The sequence below is a fragment of the Phaseolus vulgaris genome, chromosome 1 (genome assembly GCF_051622355.1).
Source record: "Phaseolus vulgaris cultivar YP4 chromosome 1, ASM5162235v1, whole genome shotgun sequence".
NCBI classification, from domain to species: domain Eukaryota; kingdom Viridiplantae; phylum Streptophyta; class Magnoliopsida; order Fabales; family Fabaceae; genus Phaseolus; species Phaseolus vulgaris.
The window spans coordinates 20590878-20602195 of record NC_143498.1 but is presented as its reverse complement, the minus strand read 5'-3'; the positions used below and the strand labels follow the sequence as shown (position 1 = coordinate 20602195).

At 32.3% G+C, this 11318-nt stretch overlaps 1 protein-coding gene across 1 annotated transcript; it reads left to right on the top strand.

Annotated features, from left to right (window-relative positions):
* The first annotated feature begins 1963 nt into the window (after positions 1-1963).
* On the top strand, positions 1964-4919 carry LOC137813688 (Peroxidase superfamily protein). Its single transcript, XM_068616065.1, has 3 exons — positions 1964-2453; positions 3077-3268; positions 4108-4919. Exons 1-3 carry the CDS (start codon positions 2235-2237, stop codon positions 4681-4683), a joined length of 987 nt encoding a protein of 328 aa, XP_068472166.1. The 5' UTR covers positions 1964-2234; the 3' UTR covers positions 4684-4919.
* Positions 4920-11318: the final 6399 nt, after the last annotated feature.

Sequence of the window (11318 nt, the reverse complement as noted above, 5' to 3'; positions counted from 1 at the left end):
AAAATATCCGTGTCATGCACATGTACAAAAACTAGTTTACTACAAACTAAAATGTAAATTTACCGCTTCAGTGTAACATTTTCTTTCCTCCCATTATTAATTTTTTTTAAAGTAATCATTTTACCTATTATTTTTTTTACACTCTAATATTTATCTCTTTTTTCATTTCTTTCTTAATCTTTTCAAAATTTTCTTTTTCTTAATTTTAATATTACAATTCTTCTTTAATTATATCAAATATAATCAAAATAATATTACTCCTTCAATTTACTTCTAATAGATTAACAATGAACTTATTTCATTTGTATTTATTTATCATCAACAAAATATTATATCACATTTTCTAAAATAAATAAAAAATTAAAACTTTTATGTCGGTCTAGCCCGTGCTAATCCTTCCAAACATTAAAAATATATAATTATTTGTGTCGGTCTAGATGACGGCAATGCGAAATCAAATTTAATAATATCACTATAATTTGTTGACTCAATCCACGCTTATCTTTTCAAATATTAAAATAATAATATTACACGCATCGATCAAGCCGATGAAATGTCTGTTTTTTTTTTCATTTTTGTATTTCAACTAGAGTCCCAATCGAGTCCATGCTATTCTTTGCAAATAATTCTAAACTTATTTTTTTATGCGCCAGTCAGGTCAACACAATGCATTCTTGTTTTATATTTGTATCTTTTTTAAGTAGCATTGGTTTAGAGTGGGCTTGGCCCATGTTTTTTCTTGTGCATTCGTCTAACGTCTGTTTGACCCACTCGATTTACGTCTCACGCTTGACTGATGCTTACGTCTGGAAGTTATTTCTCGCTTTTTTTTGTAGTGATTTGTATAAAAAAAATGAATTGAATAAAGTCATAGATTGATGATAAGCTAGAGTTTAAATAGTGTGATATTTTATTTACCTTCAGTCATTAATTTTGATTTTTTCATAACAAGTTCCAACTCTCCATGTTTTGATTTGTATGGGTTAGTTGGAGAGTTTGTTTTGTTTTTTATTTTCCATGAGTTTGGTCTAGTCCCCATGATTTTGTTCTTTTTCTTTTCTTTTTTTAGTAATATGCCTTATGTGATAACACATAATTGGTAACTTTAGAGTGTCAACCTACCTAAGAAGTTCATAGTTTTTTTATCGGCAAAGTTTAAGTTCATAGTGATACCTAACACTACAAGAAAAAACATTAAATAACAACAAAATTTAGAGACAAAAAATAATTAGTCACTATATTGACTAAATTTGATACTATTTTAGAGACTAAAAACTTATTGGTCTCTAAAGTGGTTTCTATTATTAATAAAAAATTATAAAATAGTTTCTAAATTGGTATCTAAATTAGCTACTAAAGTTTTAGCTACTAATATTTTAGATTCTAAATTAGTCTATAAAGTCTAATAAACACAAATTTAGAGTATAAAGTAGTTAGTAGCTAATGGTTAGATAATAATTTAGAAACTACTTTATAAATTTATATTACTAATAAAAACTACAGTAAATACCAATAATTTTTTGCTTATAAAATGGTTTATAATTTAGTTAATATAGTAACCAATTATTTTTGTCTCTAAATTGGTTTTTATTTAATAATTTTCTTATAATCTAACATGTATTTAAAAAAAATATATTAAAAAGATAATATGAAGTTGTAACGATATTTTATTTGCAATTAATACTAAATTGACAAAAGTATATATACAAATATTTAGTGGCAATGACTTTTGTGATAAACACATATTCCATAACAAAAGTCAATTTCTTTATAATTGTAAAAGTGTTTATTGTCTATAAGCTTACGAAACACAAATAAACCTGAAAAAAATGGTATAAATGGTAAACATGGAAAAATGATATTGAAATGCCATGTGCATTAAATTTTGTTTGTATAAGAAAACCAAAAAAAGTGGTGGGACAAGGGAAGTTTTTGATAATAGTATAATTGAACCATTCCAATTACAGCCAACTTAATAAGACCCAATCTGGAAAACTGGAATGAGTAATGTTTCAGTTTGGCAAGTTAAAATGACCACTAGTGGAAGAAGACAGCTTCCAGCTATTATATATCACATGGTTGGGGTAACCGAGTAATCAACTTTGTCTCATTCTTTTTTACTGTGAGTTTCAAATTTTAATATATCCCACTGGGTTACTTCCTTAACCAGACGGAAAGAAAGAGATATATATACAAAGTTGTGGAGACATATTTACGCAGCAAGAGAGAAGAAGATGGAGATCTCCATTAGGATCCTTCTTATAATGGCTTTTCTGTTGGCTTTCACGATGCTTATATCTAAGGGGGAAGCCCAATTATCACAGAATTTCTATAGTTCATCTTGCCCGAACGTCGAATCCATCGTCTCCCAAGCAGTTACTAACAAGTTTACTCAGACCCTCACAACTGGACAAGCAACCCTGCGTCTGTTTTTCCATGATTGCTTTGTTGAGGTGCCTTTTCAGTTCATATATTTCATTCCTTCTTCAATTGTGTTAATACAAGGAAAAAGAATATTATCTCCACTTCTCATAAAATGCTTTTCCTTGTTCCTTATATGGTTTGCTAGTTTTCCTCTTAAGACCATGCATTTCTTAGAGATGCGTGCGATTTCGTTCTGTAATTACTATCTCTTCTCAAATTCCATTCTTGAAAATGAACTTTCAAAATATGATGCTGACCTTTATTGCTGGGGGAGGCTTATTCTTCATTTTTGCCATTTCGCATTTAGAATATGAATGAATGACTTTTTTATTTCGTCTGTGTATAATAATGTTAATGTGATGGGAGACTTAGTCACCACACAAGTATATGCCTTTGGTACCCAGATTAATTTTTATAACAGTTTCTTTTATATATATTTTTTATTTTTTGTGCGCTGTTGGCCTGTGTTAAATTTTCACCATTATACAAGAACCCTAATAGTTGATGCGTTGTTAACTTTTGACAAACTACAACACGCGCAAATGGTAGAAAAATATGGATGAAGAATCTCATTATTGTATTTGTTTGAAGAGAAGCAATTATTGGATGTAAATTTGAGTATAGTAATGAGAAATGAAGTTTGATGGTGTAGGGTTGTGATGCCTCGGTGATAATTTCGTCCCCAAATGGGGACGCTGAGAAGGATTACACGGAAAATCTTTCGCTACCTGGAGATGGGTTTGACACTGTGATCAAGGCAAAACAAGCAGTGGAAGCTTCATGCCCTGGTGTGGTCTCATGCGCCGACATCTTGTCACTAGCCACCAGAGACGTCATAAGCTTGGTAAGCTATATTATTATTTTAACATCAAACCTATATAAAATCAATTCATTTCATTCATTTTAAGTTCAAATTATTCACACTCTTTTTTAATAATCTGTTACAAAACTTTGACTATATCAACATTCACTACATCCATTCTCCAATTCTGTAGCAATATACATCACTAAACATGCTAATATATATAGTTAAATAGAACTTTATTTTATTGGAGTTTTACTTTATCCTTTACGTAATGATAGCAACTTTGCCCAATAGTAGTTTTAAAAAATAGAAAATAAATAATTATTATCTTGATTTCGACCTACTCCACATTCTTGCTCATTGGAAAATTAATAGTATTTAGTCATTATCAAATTGGCTAAACCGCGTTAATTATATATATACTACACTATGTGTACATTTAGTTAAACTATATTCTGAAATTATATAGAATGTAAATTTAATCCATCCAACTATTGAATTTAATATTTTTATTAGTTAAATTATGTATATAAAATTTTGTATAATTTCAAATAGATATAAATTATGTATATAATAAATGTGAAAAAACTTTCAAGAGTGAATTTAAAAAAAAATATGATTAATAGAAAAAAATGAACAAATAGTAAAGATTACATCAATAAAATTGATTTCATTAAAGTGTGATCAAAGTTTTATATTATCAATAATTAGAAATCAAGATATATATAAATTTGAAAATAATTATTAGAAAAACAAATATATGATAAAAATATAATAATTTTAATCTATTTTCCAAATTTAAATCCATATAATAAATAGTATAGTTAAAAGATAAAGTGAGTTGGTAATTTAATCTGTTTATTTGTTACACATGTCAGCTTGGAGGTCCTTCATTCAAAGTAGAGCTTGGACGCAGAGACGGGTTGATTTCTAAGGCATCTCGTGTGGAAGGAAACCTCCCCAAAGCGAACTTCAACTTGGACCAACTCACATCGCTTTTCCAGAAGCACGGTCTCACCCAAACGGATATGATAGCCCTCTCCGGGGCCCACACCGTGGGGTTCTCGCACTGCGATCAGTTCGCCAATCGTTTATACTCCTTCTCATCTTCCAATCCAGTGGACCCCACTCTGGACCCCACCTACGCCCAGACTCTGATGGCGGGATGCCCCAGAAACCCCGACCCCACCGTAGCCATTGAGCTGGACCCGCAAACCCCTGCGGCCTTCGACAACATCTATTACCAAAACCTGGTGTCGGGAAAAGGGCTGCTAACCTCGGACCAGGTGCTGTTCTCGGACGCCGCGTCGCAGCCCACGGTTGTTCGGTTCGCGAACAACGCTGCGGACTTCAACGAAGCGTTTGTGGCGGCGATTAGGAAGCTGGGAAGGGTCGGGATCAAGACTGGGAACGAAGGGGAGATAAGAAGAGATTGCACCGCCTTCAATTCATGAACGGTGGATTCGTTGTTCAATAATATCACGTTTTTCTAAGGAAATTAAGGTAGTGTTGAATAAAGTGATTCTTGAACTGTGCAGTGGGAATGCATTCCAAATGTCTTGTCCTTCTAGTTAGGAAAATAAAGTGATTCTTGAATTGTGCACTACAAATGCATTCCAAATATTGTGTCCTTTTAACATGGATGAATTTTAATTAGAATATTGTAATAAATACATACAACATCTAAAAACAACGATTATGATTATTTATTTGATGCCATCATAAATGCGATAATATTATTTTTGAAATTAATTTTATTTATAAATACGGTTATTTGTAATAATTACATTCGCATAATTTAAGAATACAACTTTATTTAATTACCGTATTTTTAAATCAAAGCGTATGAGTTAAGAATGCGATTTTATCTAATAGTCGCATTTTTAAATCAAAACGCATAATTTAAGAATGTGACTATAACAAATAGTCGCATTCTTAAATTATTTTTACCCTAACTCTGAAGCGCGTCATTTACGCATTCATACTTGCTTTCTTCTTGGCGCTTCACGTTTTCTCTCCGTGTTCTGTTCTGGTGTTTCTTTCTTCTTCCGCGAGCTTCATTGTCTTCTCGTGCTATTGTAAGTTCATTTCAATTAGCTCTTTTTCTTCTTCACCAATGGTTTATAAATTTTTTCCGTTTCTATTATTTGTTTTCTTGCATTGCTCAAAGTACCATTGTTTCATTCCCTTTGTCGTTGCTTGTTTGGGTTTTTGCTTTGCTTCGTCGCTACTGTCGTCGCCATTGTTGTCGGTCCCATGCCACTCTTCACCACCACTGTTGCATTCATGCACAAGGTTGGTGGTGTTTTTTTTTAATGTTATGAATTGGTTTATTTTTTATTTATTATAATTTGTATGTGATGGGTTTCTTAGATCTTATACAACTTGGACATGACATGGTGAATTATTAAATTTACCACGTGTTTCCGTAACTGAAGAATATGTGGGGTCCACCATGAATGATGCAATGCATGATGATGTAGATGATGATCGATTAGAGGAGATGACTCGTGATGTGAGAGCTGAGTATTTTGTAGAAGCGCATGGATATGTAAGTATGTCAAGCGATGTAAAGACTTTGTTGTATCCTAGATCAACTAACTTCACACGGTTGATGAATTTGAAGGCAATAAATGGATGGACTGATAAAAGCTTCACGAAATTGCTTCATTTGTTGAAGGATATGCTTCCAGAGGGAAATACTCTACCTAATCGTAATCATGAGACCAAAAAGATTATTTGTCCAATGGGTATGAAGTATAAAAAGATACATGCATGTCCTAATGATTTTATATTATACATGAAAGATTTTAAATTGTTGAAAAGTTGTCTGAGGTGTGGGTTATCACGTTATAAGTTGAAACAAAAAGATGATGATACTATTGAAGAGATAGAAAAGCATGGACCCCCAATGAAGGTTATGTGGTATCTTCCCATCATTCCAAGGACGAAGCGTTTGTTTGCAAACCCAAATGATGCTAAGAATCTTAGATGGCATGCATATGAGAGGAAATGTGATGGCATGTACCGACATCCAACTGATTCTATTCAATGGAAGAAATTTGATGATGAGTTTCCAGAGTTTGGTAAAGAATCAAGAACTATCCGACTTGGTTTAGCTATAAACGAAATGAATCTGTTTGGTAATATGAGTACGAATCACAGTTCAGGGTCTGTTTTACTAGTTATTTACAACTTAACTCCTGGATTGTGCATGAAGTGAAAATACATGATGTTGTCTATGATGATATCCGGTCTGAAAAAGCCAGGAAACGACATAGATGTTTATCTAAGTCCCCTAATTCAAGATTTAAAGTTAATGTGGGATCAGGGTGTTGAAGTATTTGATGAATTTGCTAATGAAACTTTCAAGATGCATGTCATGTTATTTTGCACCGTCAATGACTTTCTAGCATATGGTAACTTATCAAGGTATAGTGTTAAGGGTCATAAAGCATGTCCAATATGCGAAGAAGACACCACTTCTCAACAATTGATAGGTAAGTACATTATAAACTTAACTCTATATGTTACTAATTAAGCATCTACTAACACGGTTTTTTATATTAATCAATTCATGGTGTGGATATAACATCCTAAAAGGTCGATCCAATTCAAATTTTCAAAATCTAAACTGGATAAAACTAAAGGTTTGTAATTTTTGTCTTTCTCTTTTCATTGTTTAGCAATATCAACTTTTTCTTTTTATTGAATTATAGTTTAATAAACAACCAGGAAGGTATGAGTGTGGCTATTACATTATGCAATGGATGGTTACCATTGTAAGACTAAGCCTTAAAAGTGATTCGCATGAGCTAACATGATGGTAAATTATTTTTATAATTCTTTAACATATATGTATCTTAAAACTAATTTATGAGAACCTTATTTTGTAATGCAGTTCTTCACGGATGAGTGACCAATGTCTTCGAAAGCCAATAGCATATGTGAGACATTCTTGGTCCACATATTTCCTAAATTTTTATAACTCTAGAATAGCTGATGAATAGTGTAAGGTAAAGATACATTATTAGTGTTTGTAATACATTTTTTATCAATATATATATATAATTTGATTCTCTGAATTTATGTATTTGTCTAACTAGGTTATAATTGAACATGTCAATTTAGATGGAAATTAACATTAAACAGATTGTACTAAAAAAAACAACCATATACAACAGTGACTATTTACCATAGTCTCATTCTTAAATCCAGCGCAAAGATTTATAAATGCGGCTATGGTAAATAACCGCATTCGTAAATGCGATTATGGTAAATAGACGCATTCATAAATGTATTACTTCTCCCGCTTAAAAATAATTAAGAAGCATATAAGAATGCGACTATTTACCAAAACAACATTTATAAATCGCATTTACGAATGCGGCTAAATAGCTGTCTTCTTGCCTGTTGGATTTAAGACTACGTGTACATCAAACGCGGCTATAAAGCCGCCGTTTTAAATTGAAAATAGTCGTTGTCTTTTAACCTTTCTGCATCAGTGTATCTTTATATGAGTTTATCTTCTTTCATTTTTCAACCTTGTATATTTTTCTTTATGCTCTATCAATCTCTTTTGTTTTATCTGGTTTGTTTTTAGTTTTTATTCATTATTAAAATTTAATTTTACTTTTTTAATATTTTAAATTTTCACTAAAATGATGTTAAATGTGAAAGAAACATTAATTAAGTTTCTCTATTTTGAATTAGATATTTTTTTGATATTCTCTCTTATTCTATCAAAATTGTCCCTAAATAGATTGATACATAACCCCTATTTTATTCTACTATCTTAGACATCGAGCCTTAAAAACATATAATGGAACTCGATCTATGACACCACACTTCTATATATACCATTGTTACGTAGAAAAATATCAAATTCATTCACTTAAATTCTATGAAGATATACTACTGAAATTTCATAATTTGTAGTTCAAGGGAAGAAGAATGGAGATCCTAAACTAAATCATTCAATCTCTTTTTTTTCATTGTCATTATTTTTTAATCTCATATTTATTTATGCGTTCATTATTATTCTAATTACATTTATTACTAATTTAGTCTTCATTCATTACATTTATTACTAATTACACATCTTTAGAGTCATGATTCATATTAAAATGGTTTAAATGATTCAACAATATTATCGAGATTCACTTATTAAATAGATTTAGTTGTCGTATCTTACCCGTTCCTTTAATAGATTTACCATATCCTCATACTCCTTAAAAAAAAGATAAAGAGAGGAAATTGTTTAATAATTTGCATTCTAATATTTCTTTTTTGCAGAGTCTCTGGAGCAAAGGTTCATGAAAAGAATATAGAGTTGGAGGTTGGTTGCAATGCTATCATTCAAAAAAACTTGCCCCTAAAATCTAAAGACCCAAGAAGTTTTACTATCACTAGTGTATGACAGTGCTTTAAAGACGATTAAAAAGGCCATATAAAGACGGTTCGAGAACCGCCATTATTTTAGGTGTCGTTATAAATAAGTTGTTTATAACAATGGTTCTTGAATCGTCGTTATAAAACCACATCAACGATACGTGTAAAAAACTGTCGTTATTCAGCCAAATTAACAATAACCATCGTTATAAAATCCCATCAACGATACGTGTAAAAAACTGTTGTTATTCAGCCAAATAAACAATGAAAAAATTGAAAAAAAATGTATTTTTAAAGATAGTTCTAGATGGAACCATCGTTATAAATGTATTTTTTTTAAATGTTTTACTATTATATATGTATTCTAATCCTGCATAAAATATCAAATTTATAGAACAATAATGCATGTAATATCATAATTTAAATATGAAAGTCTACATACAATAAATTAGTACATATAACATTATAAAAAAGTGCTATAAATATATGAAATTTTTTTATGTCATTCTAATAATTCATCTATCCTAAAGTGTAATACATGGTTACCTTAAGGTGCATCCAAGTGAGTTTTTTTGCATTTTCACTTTCTTCCGCTCCCACTCAACATGTTATATCCAAAATAAGTATTGAAATAATAAGATTTCAAGTTAAACCACATAACATTATGTAATGTATGGGTAATAATTTTTTGAATGTAATATAATAATAATGGTTTGATAAGTCCCTAATTTATACTACGAAACATCATGTAAAATTTCAGAATTTTCTAACAAGTGAAAGTATGGGAACTAAAACCTTAAAATACATGAGAAATAGTATGGGAACTAGTAAATGGTGGATTTTTGGAATTTTAGTCCACCACAATCCCCTTTGGCCACGTGATTTGTTACCTCGTTTCGAGCAACTTTCATTTTTTACACGTCTCTATCCGACTTCTCTATTAAAAGTTATAACCGTTTGAAGTTTTTTCATGCTAATTTTTGGCAACTCCAAATCTATCACTCTTCTCTTCAATGTCAGGACTCCTCCATCAAATATCCACTAAATGAAGTTCCCACAAACACTAAACTACTAAATCCTAAACTCATACATGCAAATATTTATTATAAAATTAATTAAAAAATTTAAAAAATACTAATTAACCTTATACAGTGGAGTTGTGGGTGCAACATAGTCCTCGTGGGTAGCGAGATGTCCGGCACGGTGGTGAGGTGAAAAGGAGGTCTGAGAGGTGCTGGAGGCGTGTAGACGTTCTGGCAGTGTGTGGAGGTGCTGCCAGCGTGAAGGGTTGGTAGCGGAGCGAGGGAGTTGTTTGCTCGTGCGGATGAGAGATGCGACGCGATGGCTGCAGCGTCTGGCGGCGAGAGCGGAGGGAGACAACTCGTAGTGATGGCGGTGGGGGGAATGAGAGAGATCGGTAGCGTGGAGGAGAGGAGTGGAGCACGGTGTCATGGAGGAGAGAAACAAATGAGGCGACGACGCGAATAGAGCGTTGGATGGAGAAGAATAAGTGAGGGTGTGGGCTATAGAAGAAAGAGTGAGGGCGTTGGCTGGAGAAGAAAAGTGAGTGCAAGAGCACGGGCTGGACAAATTTTCATTTTTATTCACCTTTATAATGACGGTTAAGTGGGTAACAGTCGTTATTTTTCACAAAAAATCATTTATAACGACGGTTATGATATGATTCCAATAACAAGATAGAGATGTTTCATAGACATGTTATGGAGTCAACTTGAGTTGGAATATGAATAGGCACTTTTCTAGAATTGGATCAATGTTCTTTCATTCAAGAACTCACCAAATCTTAAGCCACCAAACCAAAACTCATGTATAAACCCATTTCTTGTCAAATGAACCGATTGAAATGCACAATAATGGAAAAGCACCGATTGAAACTACCAAGGAAACAAATGAACCGAACAAAAGCATGAAAGAAAGCTAATGAACCGATTAAAATGGATAACAAATGAAATGAACCGAACAAAACAAGAAATGGAACAAATGAACCAAACAAAAGTGCAATAAAAGCCTAAGACATGTTTCTAGAGTTTATTTGGACATGGAAATGGATGAATAAGATGGAAGGGAGAAGAGAACTTATGTGGTTGGAGTCCTTGGAGAGGAACACGCCACTTGGAGGATGCAAAGCTCCAAGATGAGTGTAGATGCCGCCACTTGAGGCTCCAAGATTGCTCTCAAGATAAGACTAGGTAAGAGAAGACACAAGCCTCTCAATCACTCACCAATTTGGGAGAATTTCTGCACTCAAAATATCAAATCTGTATTTAGAAGGACTCAAGCCCTCCTTATATAGGAGAAGGACTGGTCATGAAATACAAGAAGCTTATACAAGAAGCTATCCAAAGGTCCCTTGCAAATCTCTCACTTCTAGCGCCTAAAGTGAGGGATGAAGGGTCATCTACTAGAATGTTCTAAAAACTAATATCTAAAGATGCTTTACATAAGAGGTATCTTTAGGTTTCCCTCTTAGCACCTACCTAAACACTATTCTATATTATTTACAATTTGAAAGAAACTATAAAGAGAGATATTAATTGAAGCCCATTCTTGAAAGCTTGTAGTCTTCTTTGGCTTTAAGCTTGGTCCTCTCTTTATTTAATTCTTCTTTAATTTTTTAGAAGACTAGAAGGAAGAACTTCAAATGTGTGGGTGAATGACCTCTTCCTCCATTGGTAAA

Excerpts from the sequence above, each read along its gene's own strand:
- LOC137813688 (XM_068616065.1), top strand. The coding sequence starts at position 2,235 with ATGGAGATCTCCATTAGGATCCTTCTTATAATGGCTTTTCTGTTGGCT. Across the intron at positions 2,454-3,076 it reads TCCATGATTGCTTTGTTGAG|GGTTGTGATGCCTCGGTGAT; the intron begins GTGCCTTTTCAG and ends TTGATGGTGTAG. Across the intron at positions 3,269-4,107 it reads CCAGAGACGTCATAAGCTTG|CTTGGAGGTCCTTCATTCAA; the intron begins GTAAGCTATATT and ends TACACATGTCAG.